The 16,873-nt window shown below is 54.7% G+C and overlaps 2 protein-coding genes across 4 annotated transcripts in view; one reads left to right on the top strand and one right to left on the bottom strand.

Annotated features, from left to right (window-relative positions):
• Positions 1-4,673, top strand: part of ANKLE2 (ankyrin repeat and LEM domain containing 2) — a 21,927-nt gene extending 17,254 nt beyond the window's left edge. For both annotated transcript variants that reach the window (XM_032849193.1, XM_032849192.1), the window contains exons 9-13: positions 767-873; positions 1,716-1,906; positions 2,338-2,986; positions 3,650-3,781; positions 4,169-4,673. In XM_032849193.1, the coding sequence (XP_032705084.1) occupies positions 767-873; positions 1,716-1,906; positions 2,338-2,986; positions 3,650-3,781; positions 4,169-4,373 (1,284 nt within the window). In that variant the 3' untranslated portion in view covers positions 4,374-4,673. The remainder of the gene's footprint in view (positions 1-766; positions 874-1,715; positions 1,907-2,337; positions 2,987-3,649; positions 3,782-4,168) is intronic.
• Positions 4,674-8,706: 4,033 nt separating this feature from the next.
• On the bottom strand, positions 8,707-16,190 carry PGAM5 (PGAM family member 5, mitochondrial serine/threonine protein phosphatase). 2 transcript variants are annotated; one of them, XM_032849200.1, is made up of 6 exons: positions 15,966-16,190; positions 12,744-12,922; positions 11,419-11,544; positions 11,224-11,312; positions 10,966-11,099; positions 8,707-8,976 (listed from the first exon to the last, which is right to left on the bottom strand). In XM_032849200.1, the coding sequence occupies exons 1-6, from the start codon at positions 16,154-16,156 to the stop codon at positions 8,826-8,828; spliced, it is 870 nt and encodes a 289-aa protein (XP_032705091.1). In that variant the 5' UTR covers positions 16,157-16,190; the 3' UTR covers positions 8,707-8,825. The 2 variants fall into 2 exon arrangements, with proteins under 2 accessions (XP_032705091.1, XP_032705092.1); XM_032849201.1 differs by having other exon boundaries at positions 10,966-11,096.
• Positions 16,191-16,873: the final 683 nt, after the last annotated feature.

Genomic DNA, 16,873 nt, shown 5'->3' with positions numbered 1-16,873 from the left:
CCTGGGTGGCTCAGTGGGTTAAAGCCTCTGCCTTCGGCTCAGGTCATGATCCCGGGGTCCTGGGATCGAGCTCCGCATCGGGCTCTCTGCTCAGCGGGGAGCCTGCTTCCTCCTCTCTCCCTGCCTGCTTGTGATCTCTCTCTCTCCCTGTCAAATAAATAAATAAATAATATCTTTTAAAAAAAAAATGTATTTATTTGAGAGCAAGAGAGCAGGGGTAGAGGGGGAATCCCAAGCAGACTCCCCACTGAACGCGGGGCTTGACACGGGCCTGGGTCCCAAACCTCGAGACCATGACCTGAGCCGAAACCAAGAGTCAGATGCTTCACCAGCTGTGCCACCCGCGCGCCAGTGTTGATAATTGTAAATAACTAGTTACTTGCTGTTACGGAAGTGTCTCCAAGAACAGGTGTTATCAGGTAGGTTAGATTAGGTTGCGTAAAACAAATCTCTGAGTGACTTAAAAATGTAAACACTCATTTTCCTCTTGTGTGATGGGAAAGTGACTTGAGGTTCTCAGTGTGGCAGCTCTGACCCTCACAGCCCAGCCTGGGCCCCTCAGACGGAGGCTGTGGAGCCTTGCCAGAGCCCCTCGGTGCTGCTGTCCTAATGTGGCCCTGCGGTCTGTCCAGCTGCCACACAGGAGGGCACGTTGCCCGGGGTGTGAGGACAGGGAGGGGTGCCGGGAGGCACTCAGCGGGCTCTGTGGTGCTGGTGCTTCCCGTGACTTGGGGGCATAGCACAGCTCAGGACGTTTTCTCCTCAGGCAGAAGATTTTCGCAAGCTCTGGAAAACGCCACCTCGAGAGAAAGCAGGCTTCTTTCACAATGTCAGGAAGACGGATCCAGAAAGAGGCATGGAGAGGGTGGGAAGGTACTGGCTGGCTTTAGCACGGAGGGACCGGAGCTGAGTGGCAGTGTCGTTTTGTATGTTGCATGCTTCTGTGTTGGCTGAGGACAGAAAGCTGTTCCAGCTGCAAAATAGTCATTCCTGGGAAGTGCTCATGGGGTTGGAGAGGGGGGTGTAAAGCCTTTTCCCTGCGGTCTGACTCCTGCAGACATCGCACATGCTGTGGCAGAGGTGTCCGCCGGCGGTCCCTCTCCAGGCAGAGACTCATGGCAGTGTTTTGTATGATGGCCGTATGGGGGGTGTTGCCTTGGCAAAAGAGCAGGAAATAAAACACAAGAGGCGGTGTGGCCAGAAGCTGCTACTAAAAAAGTCCATGAAAAGTGTTGTCTCCGTAGTCAGAAATCTATATTACAGTGTTAAAGCTACATTGAATTGTTTTAAAACTTTGTCTCAAAATATACCCATAATTTCAGATTCCCAGCTTGAGCTTTTGCGCCTAAACAAAACCAGAATCCTCTCCAACTTTATACAGTTGTTTTAAGGAAACAGGAAGGCCATTCTGTTTATGGGGATTCACGTCTGACCTGTTGCCTCTGTAGCGTGTGGTGCGAGTGGGGTGGCCGCGGGCCCCTTCTCTCGCCATGACTTCAGTGCGCTCAGTGTGGCGGCCCGTGTCCGAAACCTGCTTATTAGTCTGGCCCTGCTCGAGAAAACGCAAAGTACTGTTTTACCCCACATTTACGATAGGATCAGAGTCACAGCCGAGACTCCAGGCACTGCTTGGCCCTTCCGGCACAGAGTGGCTGTTTTCTGTGTGGTCCGTCCGTTCTGTGTTTTCCGACTGACGCGTTGTCTTACTCTTGCAGGGAGTTGGCTCGCGAGCTGGGGTACCCCTGGGTCGAATACTGGGACTTTCTGGGCTGTTTTGTTGATCTGTCTTCCCAGGAGGGTCTGCAAAAGCTAGAAGAATATCTCAGTCACCAGGAGGCAGGCATAAAGGCCCCACAAGACTCGGGAGAAAATGAGGCCTGTCGTCAGGAGAACCCCTCTGCCTTTGGTAAGGACACACAGCGGTCTGTGGGTTCTTGGGACCCGGCCCCTGCCCTGTGGCCGCACCCCAGCAAGCGCGTCCATGTGGAGAGCCGGCGCCTGCTACTTCTGTCAGTCGCTCGTGTTCTCGGCCCTGGTGTCAAGTCAGGCGGGAGGTACCAGCCACTGTCGCGTCCCGTGCTTGCATGCCTGCCCTTGACCTTGGCCTCCTCATTTTCCTGCCTTTGAAGGTGGGAGGCTGGACGCTGCTGTTTCCCTGTGCAGGGTCCTGCTTGGCTTTTCCCAAGGGGCGGCGCAGACTCTGTCTGGGAGTCCGAGCGGGTGGATCTGAAGGAGAGGCCGTTGGCTGCTGCTCCTGGGGATTTGCGGCTGCACCGCGTGATCCCTCGCGGACGGTGTCACCCGCGCCTCTGAGGAGCTGCTCTCTCTCCCTTGTAGGCCGTGCTCGGAAGTGCAGCAATTCCATCTCTGTGAGGGCGTTTCTGGATGAAGACGACGACCTGAGCTTGGAAGAGATTAAAAATCGACAGAACACAGCTCGAAACAACACCCAGCCCACAGTTAGCACTTTTGGGGACTCGAAGTGTGACATCCTTCCCTTGGAGCAGGAGACCAGCCTTATAGAAGCATCCACCCTGACCAGTCCCCACGGCAGCGAGAATGGGTTTTGTGGCCCCCTGAGCGGCAGCAGGACCCCAGGCAGGAAGAGGCTGGAGGCCCCAGGCGCCGGAGAAGCACTCATCTCGCCATTCTCCGGCTTGACGGTTGAGTTCGATAAACTGCAATTGCAAGACCGAGGAAGTAATCTTTCCAAGACACCAAATAAAAGCAGGAAAACTAGGGACAAGAAGAGCTTCACATCAAGAACGGATGCAGTCGAGAATGACTTGTTAGAGCCGCCTGCTGCTGACACGCTTACAGAGAACCAAACCAGGACAGAGAGCGAAATGTCAGCCAAAATGGCTAAAATACATCTGGGTCCTGACACTCCTGTGCCCGAGGTTCAGCAGAACTGTGGTTCCATGCCCTCAGAGCCCTCAGGGGTCCCCACTACGAAGGAGCCTGTGGAGAGGCTCTTCCTTTTTGGGTACGAGTGGGGGGTGTGTGCGTGCGTGAGGCTGTGGGAGTGAATGTGGGAGTGCGCCTGACGCTGTGGCGGGCCATGGGAGTGGACGTGAGCTCACGTGGCACTGTCCTAGTTTTCTTAAACCTTTTCTCTGCCCACAACCTGGTTGGACGTGCTTTTCTGGCTCCCAGCTCTTGCACGAGTGTGTAGCTCCTGGTGCTGTGTTGCCATCTTCCAGGTTGGTGCGACACGTGTTCTCCTTTCCAGCCCAGCCTCACGCCTCGCTCTGCTCCCTGGGGAAGTGGTCCTCCCCAGAACAACTGGAACTGTACCAAGAACTCGGTGTGTTTTAGGAAGAAAGCCCATCCTGGGGTAATCTCAGCCTCCCAGGGGATATGCCTTCTGGTCGGTGACCCTGGAGGTGGAGATACTCAGTATTGGGTCCATCATGCCCCCTGTGGGACAGTGCCTTCTGTCTGCCAGTGTGGCCTCTGTCGCTGCACAGCCCACATCGTGGCCCTGATAGCTGGGTCCGGTGGTGGCAGGAACAGACCCGCAGCTCCTGGCCTCTGCTTGCTCTCTGCTTGCCCTCTGCTCCTGTCCTAGGCTCTTGAGTAGTGGCGTTGCAAGTCTTTTTAATCACAAGTGTTTCTGCTTTTTCTTTCCTTTTTTTCTGCCATGTAGAGAGGAGCCGTCAAAACTGGATCGAGATGTTTTGGCCGCTCTGGAGTGTACAGAAGTGGATCCTCAGCAGTACCCGGCTGTGCACAGATGGAGGAGTGCCGTCCTGTGCTACTCCCCCACTGACAGACAGAGGTCAGTGGGCCTGCAGGGTGACCTGTGTTACACTGGGCTCGCTGGTAGCTGGCTTCCGGGCCATCCGCTGGTGACTCAGTATGTTCACGTAGCACTTCATTCGGAGTGCTGCTTGGCCAGGCTGACTCGCAGCTCCCGACGAGGCCGCGGCTGGCGGACCCTGCGCAGACAGGTGTGCGGTTAGGTGGGAAGCGGAGGATGCTGCTGACCCGGTGGGGGAGCAGGTTGGAAGCAGCCAGGAGCCGTGGTCGGATTCACAGAGTGAATCTTCGGGGCTCATGGTCCTGAGGTTTGCAGCACCCGTTCTGGAACCAGGTGGTCCCCTAGGGCTTGGGACTGGGCCCATATCACCCGTTGGTGCTGACAGCGCTTTCTTGGTTTCCTCAGTTGGCCAAGCCCTGCGCTGAAAGGGAAGCTGGAGTCTCAGCAGCTGGATGTCGGTTGTCCCCACAGCTGCAGCCCCGGGAGAAGCCCTGGGAAGCCCGGGCCCGCATCCCACTCCCCAGGCCTGGGCAGCCCTGGGCGCTACAGCCCTGCGCATGGGAGCCACCTCCGCAGAATGGCGCGCCTGGCGCAGCTCACGGCCTTGTAAGGCAGGTGCAAGCTGCTGGGCGGCTCGTTCTCTTGTTTGTTTTTAAAGGAAGAAGGGTAAAGTGTTTATTGCTAAAACTTACCAAAAAGAATATATTCTGATTAATTTATTAGTTCTCATTTTGAGAGTAAAAGGTTTTTAGAAAATGCAAATGTTTTGTATAAAATTTAGTTTTCTGGGGTTTGGGGAGAAGTTGATGGAAACAAATCCAGTTACAAACTTTCTGAGAATCGTCAGCGTGTAACAGTGTGGACTTAAGCTCACCGTGGGCAAGCGGAGGACGCCGTTCCCATGGTGTGTGCCAGAGCCGGGGCTGCCAGTCCCCTGTTCTTACAGCAAAGATGAATTTCGTGCCATCTTCCTTTTCTGGGACGGGTCTCTGACTTTTTCGTTCCTGATAGAAATCTTTTGTTCTGCCGCTTGGTCCCAGTGGCTTAGACCAATTGGTAAGGTGCGTGTCTGGGGGCAAACAAACGTGAAGATGACTTAGACTTGCAAGTTTGGCTCATCACAAACATTTAAGCTAGTGACCAGAAGATAAAACCAGCTTTTCTCTGGGAATAAATTCTCTGGTCCATGGGAGTCCTGCCAGTGGTCCCCGCACTTGACGGAGCAGCAGCTCTAAGGAACCTGCGCTGCCAGTCACTTGGTTTCGTTGCGGGGTTGTGCCGATAAAGTGATCTTCGAGTTCTCCGGGTTTGAAATTTATTGCATATTTCCAGATTCACTTCCACTGGATCTCCTTTATGAAAGAGGGTTGCGTTTTAGGGTAGAAACTAGAGAGTTGAGTCCCGGTCAGTAACCTTGCTCCATTTATTTTAACTTCCCCGTGGCCATGACCTTCTGGGGTTCTGCCTGGAGCATGGGGGTCATCTTAGAACCACTGCCGTGATTGATGCCCAAAACTCCACACCTGAGTTACTTCTCTCCGGCGTACACGACTGCTCGCGCACTGGGGGTGCTCTGTGAATATTTCCAGTGTTTGATCCAAAATGGAAAACTCTACCAATTTTTGCTAAATCCAGTGCCTTTTGTAAATCATTTTTTATTCTCCTGAAACTTGCTTTATGCGAATATACAGGGATACTAAGTAGGCGTGAGATTTTGTTGTTGTTGTTTATAAGAATTCTGAATTGGAACTTGTGTTTAAAAAAAAAAAAAGCTTATTTCTTTCATCTGCTAACAAGAGACAGGTCAGGAATATTGGAATCAACATTTGGATTTTAAAACTTAAAAGGTGGTTACACAGGGTGTTTTCACTTGTGTAACGATCTGGATGTAACACAGAAAAATACATTCTATTCTGAAAGTCAGTGGCATTTACAAAAGGCATCTTTGTTCTCAAAAGAAATTAGAATACAGATAGTACATTCACAGCAATGATCTGTTTTCTGTAAAATCCTGTTACGCATATGTTGTAAATATGAGGATGGAAATTAAAAGTGTTTCTGTCCAAATTTTGCAGACTATGGTTCTTATTTTCTGAAGGTTTAGGTTATCTTTGCCTGTTTGTCCATTTGTTTATATAAGGTGGCCCTGGCCCCAGTTAATACATTTTTAAACTACTTAATGAAATAAATTATTATTAAAACCATATGGTAATAATTCTAAGCTTTCAGAAAAACTGTTCTTGTGGGTGGCTAGGCAAAGTGCTGTTTTTAGTAAAATCTTAGGTAGTTTTGTAATGAAACAATACGTTAATCCGATAGTGGTGAATGCTGTTTTGCGGCCCCTTTCATACCTAACACGGTCTTGAAAGACTTGAACTTTGATATAAGCTAGCACAAATTTCATAATTGCCCTCGGAAATGAAAAACCTTTCCTGTGATGTTAACAACCGGCGTGTAACTTTAGTTCCAAAGAGGTGATGGGGACCCCTCTGCCACAGTGGGGTGGTGCTCTGGTGCCAGGCACAAGGGACGCAGGAAAGTCCCCTGGTCATTGACTGGGGATAGCCACCACCAGGGTGTTATAGAATGAGTTCTCACCTTATGGGGCAGGTGCCAGTTTGCAGCCGTTTTGGGAGTCTCCCGGGTTAGACCTGACCTGGTCCCTGTATTCAAAGGGCAGAAAGGGACTAAGGAAAGGGCCAGGCCACTCCAGCTTAGTAGGTGGCAGGTTTAGTAAGCAGAAGACTTTACATACGAGGCTTGTCTTGGTGGCCAGATGAATAGATTCCTGCATCCACCCTCCTCCTAATCCGGAGAGTTTACGTGGAAGCCCTTCTTGGCTGAGCCCCACCTCGCCATCTCAAGGCCGTGTCCTTGCAGCAGCCTCTGGGATGGGACAGGTGAGGGGAGTGCACATCCAGGGATGGGAGGCCGTGACGAGCTCACCAGTCAATGGGCAGTCACATCTTTCTGAAGACCTTCGCCCGAACAGCAGGGACCACAGACAAATACTCTCGACTAATTCTGGGATGTTTCCAGCAACTTTCACAGCTTTCAGAGGGAGCGGTGGTCTGTGGGATTACTGCCTTGACAGGCTGTGACTTCGGATGTCATCGCTCACTGTGCCGTGGCCCTGAGTTGGGTCTCCTTGCTGGGTTCTTCAAGGCATGCACTTTTCTTGTCTGACACATTTTGCATTTGTGTACAAAACCTGTAAGGATTTTCTGTTTTGCAGACAGCACTTAGTTCCTTTCCTGACTGTCTCAGAAGAAAATATTTTGGAATAAATAGCACAACCAAATAGGAACTGGCTGCTCTGTTGCCACTGTTGTCCGTTCCGGTTCCCTCATGTTACACAGGTTCCTGACTTGCAGGCTTCCTTTTGGCCAAACTTAGGATACTGTTGCTGACACAAGTTTTCAGTCATCTGTCCCACCTCAGATGAGCCTCCGTCTTGGTACCGGGCGGTACTGGCCCCTGTGACCTAGGTCAGCGCCCACTCTTGCTCCTTGGCTGCGTCCCCCCATGTGGACTCACTTTGTTTCCAAAACGCTGCCCTGCGTCTTGGCATCAAGTGAAATGCTGCCGTAAAGGCAGATCTGGCTGGCTCAGTCATTAAGCCTCTGCCTCCAGCTCAGTCATGATCCCAGTGTTCTGGGATCAAGTCCTGCATCGGGCTCCCTGCTCAGCAGCGAGTCTGCTTCTCCCTTTGCCCCTCACCCCTTTCATGTTTTCTCTCAAAAGAAAAAAAAAAAGTAAAGAAAAAAGATCTGAAGATGGTAGAGTGAGACAACTGTGCAAACCCCTTGAGGGAAGGGAGTTGGGGACCTGCCACCTCCACCTTCAGGCATTTGGGTCCGAGGGTCCAGGTCTCAGGCTCGGTGGGACACGTGGCCCTTGCTTTCCTGGGCCTCCTTCACTCCTGAGGTCAGAGGTGTAGTGCTTTTTACTTCTGTGCTTTGAGAAGTTGGCACAGTGCCTGGCTTGTCAAAACAGTTTCTAGAAAGTGCATGACGGGTGCCTGTGAAAAACCATTTCTCTGGCTCACTGTCCTGGGTCTGGGCCTCAGCCCCTGGTGGGCAGATGCCCTGCGAAGCCGTCAACCCTGAGACCACAAAATACCGAGGCAAAGAGCCTTCTGTTGCTGCAGCCGCAACCGTCGCAGCAGCTCTGGGGCTGCTGTCTGGTGCACAGCATGGCTTCCTATTTTCTTGAAAATATTTACAATCACGACTTTGGAAAAATCAGTAAAATAAAACTTTTATTTGCAGTTATCTCCAAAGTTACAGAGGAATGGATCAAATGTCCCAATTAGTTTCACTGACTGCAGAAAATGTTCACAACCACTTCATAGAAATTGTAGTTTCTCCTAAGTTAACAGAGTATTTGGGATGGACACATCACATCTAAATAGTTTAATCCGTAAGCATGAAGGAGGAACGGCCAGAGGCGAAGTTGGAGCTGGCGAGTGTTTTACTGGAACAGGACACCCTGCCGTCTGTCCGATCACCACCCAGCCACCTCCCTCACCGCGGGGCGCTGGGGAGGCCCGACAGTGCCAGAGGTGCAGGAGTCGGGACTGAGAAACGGGTTATCAAAGCAAGAACCCAGATGAGAAGAATCTTTAGTTGACAAATATTTAAAGTGATAAAAGGGTCTCAAGAAAGGAGAAGAATGTAGACAAGTTCTGAATGGGAGCGCTGGCAGCCCCTCCTCGCAGCCTCGAGGGGCTCGCGTGGCCAAGCGTGGTCAGGAGCGAAGACAGCCGTGCGGACCAGCCGTGGTTCCCACAGACAGCAAGAGTGAAGCCTCGTCCTGGCAGACAAGGCAGAAAACCCCCAGAGAGAAACCAGGCCGATCAGCTCGTAACAATTCCCTTTTCCATCCTGGGCCGGAAGGACAGACCAAAACGCCACATCTTAGGTACTTTTTCACCGTCCTGGAGAAGTGCAGCAAGAGCGCCAAGCAGCCTGCGCAGGGAAGACGGGGAAGGAGCCGTGTCCTCGGCAGCACCCGCGGGAGCCACAGGGGGACTGAGGAGAGCAGGGCCTCCGGGCAGCCCTCAGGAGCGGGAGATCTTGTCCGGAGGCATGAACCCCGTGTCCCCAAGGGTCCTGAGCGCCACTCGGCCATCTGGCCGGACCACCAGGTGGGTGATGCTGCCATTGTTGAGCGACAGGCGGAGCCAGCCTTCTGGAGGGAACTGCAGCGCCCTGGGAAGAGAAAGAACATGCTAGAACAGGGGGCTCTGCCACCAAAACGGGCTGGGGTTGGGACAACGCTAAGGGCCCCCAACCCCTGTCAAGACCTTGGAGCAGACTTTCTTGGGGTTGGGACCCATATAGGTAAGGTTTTCAAGCAAGGGGTTTCTCAGAAAGGAGCTGCTGGGCTGATGCCACCCCATCCAAATAAGGGGCGTGGTGGCGGCCCAGCCCCTCTTTGGGTCAGGGGATCCACCCAAGTCAAGCGTGTGGGTCAGAAATCCCCAGCTTCTTACAAGGGCATGGGGTTGAACTTCCAGTGTCACCAAAAGGGGGCAAAGGCAGCCCGGCCGGGCGATGGAGCAGACCCGCTCCCGACCCACTCTCCCCTAGGAATGGGGCCCCAGAGCCTTTCCTTGCTCTCAGACGCACATTCTAGGTGCAGTATTTGCCAAAAAGGCCAGTACCATTACGGCTTCCCCAATCATCAGACGTCCTTTGTGCCCTAAATGTCTACATGGACAAAGGGCATCCCCACGGCTCACCCTGCAACCTCGGGAACAACTACCTTCATGCTGCTTTTTAAAGTCTTCTCTCCCTCACCATCTCCAGAGCGCCCTCACGTATCGTGACGGGGATGCTCTGGCTCCTTCTAGCCCTTTATGGCACACAGGTCACCTCTACTCCAAGTCCCCAAACACTCCTGATGTTCTCAGCATGGGGGTCCCTTCTAGTGGCTGCTTAGTCCAGCCTGTCCCAGGGTGTGTTCTAACATGGTGTTTCCATACGCAAGATGCCCAGAGCAGCAAACCGGGACAGCGTGCGCCGAGCGCAGGAGCACTGAGGTCGGCTTTCCGGAAGCGCTTATTTGGAGGGTGTGGAGCCCCGTCCAAGGCCCACGCCTCTTCCCCAGCCGCCACTCCACCTGGCCTAGAGCCCTGTGAGCACCTGAGAAGCCTGGCTCCTGGCACCCCGAGACCCCGCCTCAGATATCATGGGCTTCTCACCAGAGGCTGTGCACGTGACCCTGGAGGGGAAGCGCGTGCCCCCGCCCGCAGCCCTGACGACAGGCCCGAGGGTCAAGCACAGTGAGCAGGGACCCTGCGTCTGGACTTGGACAGTGCCACAGGTCAGCCAGCAGGCTGTGTCCTGTCCTGCCACTGACAGACCGGTCACGCAAGAAGGGGAAGTCCCTCAGCTGTTAAAGTGCCGGACACATGCTTCCTAATGGATCCAGAGGGTGGCTGGGGTCTCAGTCCTTTCAAATTTTGTACTGAGCTTCGGTCAAATACATAGCACTCAGCGGGCCAGCTGCCTCCAGCCCGCTGGCCCACGTCTGCAGCTCAGGGCAGGTGTCACTCATGGGGGCTCTGGAAGCTGCGCTAGTGCCGGGCAGTGAGGCAGGTCCAGAGGACACAGCAGCCTCCTTCCAGGGGCCCGGAAGCCAGAGCAGCGGAGTGACCAACACGGTGATGGGTCACAGCCCACAGCGCCAAACACATCGGCCAGTCCGTGGTCCTGTAGACGAACAAGCGGAGAGTACGTGAGCTCTCACAGGAGCCCCTCAGTTAACGAATGAGGGCAGGATGAAGCAAACGCAAAGCCATCCTGAGCCAAGCACCCTCTGTCACGGCGGGACCCACTGACGGGCTAGATCCAGCTGCTACGAACTGGAGGGAGAGCGGATCTGCACCGTCTCCCCAGACGCTCGCCAGTCCCCGAGGGGGAACACATGACAGTGCGGTGGCCGAGGTCCAGCGCCCAGGGCCTTGACCAAGTGACCACGCGAGCGTCACCCGGACCGTGCCACTGGCTTCGGGCACCCCAGCCCGTGCTGGCACCAGCGGGCTGCGTCTGTGCTATTCCACCAAACAGGCATCGTGGTGAAAAACTGCGAACGGACGTTTCGCCAGAAGGCTGAAGGGGGCCTCCTGGGCAGGTGAGCCGGCGCACAGGCTGGCAGGAGGGAAGGTGGGGCAGGGAGCCCTCGGTCGCCCTCACCGGCACACGATGTAGCGGATGACGTTGGCGTGGCAGATGAAGATCTCGTAACTGTCCTCCTGCTGCTTAGCATCTGCCCGGTGGATGTAGTTCCGGAAGGCGGCCTCGATCCGGGCTCCGTCTTCGTAATACTGCTGGGGGCAGGGGAAGGAATCTTAAGTACGAGGCGGCGGCGCGCGGGCCGTGGGTGGAGGGGGATGGGGAAGCGGGCCGAGGGGGCGCAGTGGGGGATGCTCCCCGGGGAAGGGGGGTTTTTACCACAGCCTCCGGCTTCCAGTGGGACACGGGAGGGTCGGGCTCGATGGGGGCGCCCTCTCTCAGCAGGTCTGTGCTGACCTTGCAGACTCCTGTGGCAGAAGCAGGGACTCAGCGCTGCCCCTTCAGGAGAAGCCGCCCAGGGCCCTCTGCCCTTCTCCGTCCTGCCGCCCCGGGACCGGGGTGGCCGGCACTCACCTGGCAGGTGTTTGCTGATTATATCAGTGGTTTCTGTCGCCCGGGTCATGGACGAATGGACAATTTTATTAAACTTCAACCCCAGGCTTGCAAGTCGGAGCCCGGTTAGTTCTGCCTGTTCACGACCTTGAAGGTGCAAAACACCGGAGAATTACATGTTGCTGGGGTCCCGTCTTTTACTTCACAAATACTCCAGTCCTCATCAAGTACCGTTAGGATGGGGTACGAGGGGCAACTGGGTGGCTCAGTGGGTTAAATCCAATCAATCAATCAATCAAATCTTTAAAAAAAAAAGGATTGGGGTACAAGGTGGGCAGACCCTCCTGGGGCTTGGGCCTTCCTGCACGGGCAGGCACTCCACAGGTAAAATCAGTGACGCAGTTACCTTCGGCCCCACAGAGAAGAAATGTTAAAACAACGACCAAGGTTGAAGATGACTGAAGTCTGGGGAGGGTCCTGTTACTATTTCTGGGTCCCTCATGCCCCTTTTATGCAATTTTGTCCTAAAACTGACCCACCAGCTGTGCCATTATCAGAGATGCCCACGGCCTCCGCGTTACTAAGTACGGATTCGTACAAACACAAATCCTTTTTCTCAAACATAGATCTTAGAATCTAGCTGACAATGCCCTGGGCCAGTCAGTGCCGGCCGCATGCGGGAGCGCCGTGGACGAGGCTGCGCTGCGCACATGTGCACTCAGCACCCAGGGCACTGGGGGCGCCCGGCAAGCTGCAGAACAGGCCGCCAAACGCTTTAGACCGTCTGGGTTTTCAGTACGGACACAAATGGGTCAGATCCTGTCCGACACAGAAATCTTTACAAATTTAAACTCTATCTCAGCCCGCCCTGCGCTTCCTCTCCTGGGAAGATACGCCTGCACGCAGGCACAGAGACTGCGGCCGGCGGGCACACCCAGCAGCACCACGCAGGCGGCAAGACTCAGCAATGAGTAGCATTTCCATCGGGAGATGCCGGAGCCACCGCTCGGTCTCTACCATCAGGAAGCCGGCTGTAAGGAGATCTGCAAGTGCTGGCCAGAAGGATCTTCAGCAACAAGTTAGGTCAAGCAAAACGGGGTGCACACGGCGTGCCACCAGCAGGGCGTGAGCAAGGAACGCCTCCGCCGGGCTTCGGATCTGATCGTGAGAGCCACCATCTGTTTTTGAAAGTTGAGGATGTTTCCCGTGCCTGTCTCATGTCAGTTAGGCTGATGACCTATTGTGAATGACAATTCTTGAATCTCGGCCAAGCCCCTGACCCAGGTCCAAAGGGGCCCAGCGCCACCAGCATGGGTGTCAGTTGGGGCTTGAGCCCCAGCACGTACCCAGGGGCGTCAGAGTGCGGTCCTTTTCCAGGGAGGCATCCACGTGGTACTGGGAGTGCCTGATGAGGAAGATGTGTCGTGTGGCCTTGGCTTTGCAGTGGTCCAACCTGGACGCCAGTTCTTCTTCTCCAGAGTCCAGGTTCCTCTTCCGCAGGTTGACCAGGGACAGTGGTTCTCGCCTAATGTTGAAATAGGAGAGGCGTGTCCTTGTGATCCCCGCTCACAAGTCAGCCTTGAGTATTTCTGACAAGACAGTATTTCCATCCTGGGAAAGTGCAGGGACAAGACCTGCCCTTTGCACTCTGCTCTCTGCCGCTGGCCCCGGAGAGTGCATCCCCTCGGACCACATCTCATTTACCACACAGAGCTGAGTGCCCGGCCTGTTCTGGGTGAGCAGACAGTGAACGAGACAGAGCAGCGAGGCCCTCGTGCAGCTTGTGTTCTAGTGAGGAGACTGATTAAAAGACCTGGTGGTAAGTGATGTGCAGAAAACGAAACCAGGTAACAGGAAGGGGTGGCTGGGGGAGGACCCACGAGGCCAGTACGGCCTCGCTGATGCAGAGTCTGCAACTGTGCTGTCCAATGTCAGCCACTGGCCATGTGGCTACTTAAATTCAAAATAATGAAAATTAAAAATCTGACTCCATTTCCCTGGCCACACTAAGCACATCTGAAATGGTTCAGTAGCACATGGGATAGTGGCGACCACACTGGACAGCAAGGAAGAGAACATTCCCATTATCATGAAAAGTCTACTGGATGGCACTCCCGGAAGGTTGTAGAGCTGAGGGGACGGTAGGGGGTGAGGGCAAGGGGCACCAGCAGCCACGATGCTGAGAAACGGCCAGATCTTATGAAGACAGGCATGTCTGGTAGCGCCCAGAACTGAAATTAATAAAAGCTAACGGTCTGTGGGATGGGCAGAACTAGGGAAAGAGTGTCCTCAAGGGAACAGTGGCAACTCAGGGGTCCTGCTGGGCGAGCCTGGGGTGTCCTAACACAGGCTGAGATGCCACACTGGAGCCCAAGGCACTACGGGCACAGACACAGGGAGCCCAGACTCGATGAGGTTCTCCACGAAAAGGCTCTGGAACTTTCCAGCACGGACAGCCTCCCCCTTCATAAACCTAGTCTTGGTGAGCAAATACAGTGTGTTGGCCGCAACCAATAAAGCTAGAGTCCAGTGCTACTTCAATTACGTCCTTTAATCTCAGAATAAATATTTTTCCTTAAAAAAAAAAAAAAGGGGGGGGGGTGCCTGGGTGGCTCGGTCGGTTGAGCAGCTGCCTTTGGCTCAGGTCATGATCCCAGAGTACCAGGATTGAGTCCCGAATAGGGCTCCCAGCTCCACGGGGAGTCTGCTTCTCCTCTCCCAAATAAATAAAGAAAATCTTAAAACAAAAACACCAAAAACCGAGGAAATTTAGAAGACTGTACTGATGTTTGAAAAAGAGAGTATGACCCTGGTCAAATCATGAGAAAAACAGACAAATCCTAACTGAGGGGCATACTATAAAATTCCTGAGTGCCACTCAACATGTCAAGGTCATCAAAACAAGGAAAGTCTGAGAAACTGTCACACCCAAGAGAAGCCTGAGGACACATGACTAACTGTCATGCGGGATCCTGGAAGAGACAACAGACAATAGCTGAAAACGGAAGAAATCTCAAAAAAGTGTGAATATCAATCAATAATAACATACAGGTATCAGTTCACCGACTGTGAAGAATACACTGTCCTAGCATTGAGACGTTAGTAGCAGAGTAAATCAGGGGTAGAGTATGTAAGAACTCTCAACTTTCCAATTTTCCCATAAATCTAAAACTATCGTAAGATATTTTTTAGAAGATTTATTTGACAGACAGAGATCCCAAGTAGGCAGAGAGGCAGGCAGAGAGAGAGGAGGAAGCCGGCTCCCCGCTGAGCAGAGATCCCGATGCGGGGCTCCATCCCAGGACCCTGACACTTGACCTGAGCCGAAGGCAGAGGCTTTAACCCACTGAGCCACCCAGGCGCCCCAGGATTTTTTTTTTTTTTTTTTTTTTAAGATTTAAAACAAAGAATACCAGGGGCTCAGTGATGGTTGGCTCAGATGGTTACACGTCTGCCTTCTGCTCAGGTCCCCATCCCAGGGTCCTGGGATTGAGCCCCATATGGGGCTCCCTGCTCAGTGGGGAGTCTGGTTCTCCCTCTCCCTCTACTGTTCCCCCTGCTTGTGCTCTCTTGCTCTGTCAAATAACTAATTAAAATCTTAAAAACAAAAACAAAGAATACCTATGAAGTTCCTGATACAACTAGGCTGCCCGTGAATACTAGTTCTGCGCCCCCCACTCAGAGTAAGTAGGAAGGAGGAGCTGGGACCTGGCAAACCATCGCACAAGGGCCACTCCCAGGCTCCAGAGCAGTGCTGTCCAATAGAAACACACCAGCGACCTATGGACTTCAAAATTTCTAAGAAGCCATATTTAAAAACTAGAAAGGAACAGGTAAAATTTCAAAAACTCACTTTATTTAATCCAACGCATCAACAATACTATCACTGCAACACATAAACAATATTTAAAAATCCGCACTGTTTTGTTTTTTAAATTTAAATCCATCAACATCAAATAACACTAAAAACTGTTTCCTGATTCCAGGTGCCACTTCCCAAGTGCTCAATAAGCACATGTGGCTTGCGGCCATGCACTGAGCAAGACCCGGAGGTTCCCGTTCCTATCACGAAGTCTAGCCATGTCCCTGCACATCTTCCCCGCAAAGCGGTCCCTTTAAGGGCCAGGCTCTCACCTCCGCCGCACGTCCCCCGTCTCTCCCAGTCAGGCAGGGCTGGGGTCAGCACGCCATCCTCCAATCCCAGCGCTCCCAAAAGCGAGGGAGACCAGGCTGACCGCCTACACGCAAGTCCGACCCTCTGTCCCCTCCTGAAAGCGACCACCTCGGACCGCCCCGCTTGCCAGGCACTGTCCCAGGCACCAGCGTCCTCCTTCCCCCAAAGGACCCTCTGGGACAGGCGAGGCGGCCTGGGTTCGGAAGAGGGGTCGAGGGCGCCCCCGATCACCGCCAGCCTCGCGGCCACATCCGGAAGAGAAATCCGCCCGCGAGCCTGCCCCGCCTGCCCCTCCGCAGAACCGACCACATCGGATCGAACGGAACGGCAGAGGCGCAGGAGAGTTCCCACCGCTGACGACTGACGCGCCCGACGCCACCCGCGGCCCCCGCACCTGTCCCAGTTGGGGTCCCAGACGCCCGGCCCGGGGCGCGCGGACCCCGCCCACGCCGGCGCCTCGACCACGCGCGGCTCCGCGTCCCCGCCCGCGCGGGGCTTCCCCACCGCCACCGCCGAGAAGAGCACGGCGGCCGAGCCTCCCGCGAGGCCGCAGGCCGCCAGCTGCAGCGCCTGTCGGAACGCCATGCCCGCCTGCTCCGCGCCGGCCCTGCGCAGGCGCTCACGGGTGGACGGCGCGCCGCGAGGGACACGATTCCTCAGGAACCGCTTCCGTCCTGCGGACCGCGCGGGGCCGGAAGTCCAGCCTCCGGAGCACGGGGGACTGGGGACGCCCCGGCCGGTCGCAGAGAGTTTTCGGGAGCGAAGTGGAAGAGGCTTTGTGGGCGACGGCTCCGAGACCTCTTCCCGGGTCCTGTGCTGAGGGCCCGGGTGCAAGTCAGCCTGCCTTCGAGCAGTGAGAGTTGGCGCGGCGCCACCCGTTTGCCCGGCGCTGTCCGTGTGGACCCACCTGCCGGGGCACAGCGGGAGCCTCTGACCCGGCGGGACGTGGGCAGAGGACGAGCGGGTGGGGGGGGGGAGGCGGGGCCGCGGGGCGTGTGTGTGTGTGTGTGTGTGTGTGTGTGTGTGTGTGTGAGGGAGGGAGATGGGTGGGGCCGCGGGGCGTGTGTGTGTGACCACGCCATTTGTGTTTGTGACCATGCCCTGTGGTCGGGGGTGGGGGGAGTGTGTATGTGCTGGTGTGTGAGCCTGCTGCGGGGTGTGTGAGATCATGGGTGGGTCAGGGCGGCGGTGGGACCACTCCTTGCGGAGGCACGGGAAGGAGTCCCAACCTTGAGGCTGCAAGGAGCTGGCAGGTGGGGGAGGGAGCCTTGCAGATAGAACTTAGGATTCTAGTTTAAGTGA

The sequence above is a fragment of the Lontra canadensis genome, unplaced genomic scaffold (genome assembly GCF_010015895.1).
Source record: "Lontra canadensis isolate GAN:19392208 unplaced genomic scaffold, GSC_riverotter_1.0 scaffold220, whole genome shotgun sequence".
In the NCBI taxonomy this organism is placed as follows: domain Eukaryota; kingdom Metazoa; phylum Chordata; class Mammalia; order Carnivora; family Mustelidae; genus Lontra; species Lontra canadensis.
The sequence above is the reverse complement of the archived record's forward strand: the minus strand, read 5'-3'. Positions and strand labels throughout refer to the sequence as shown.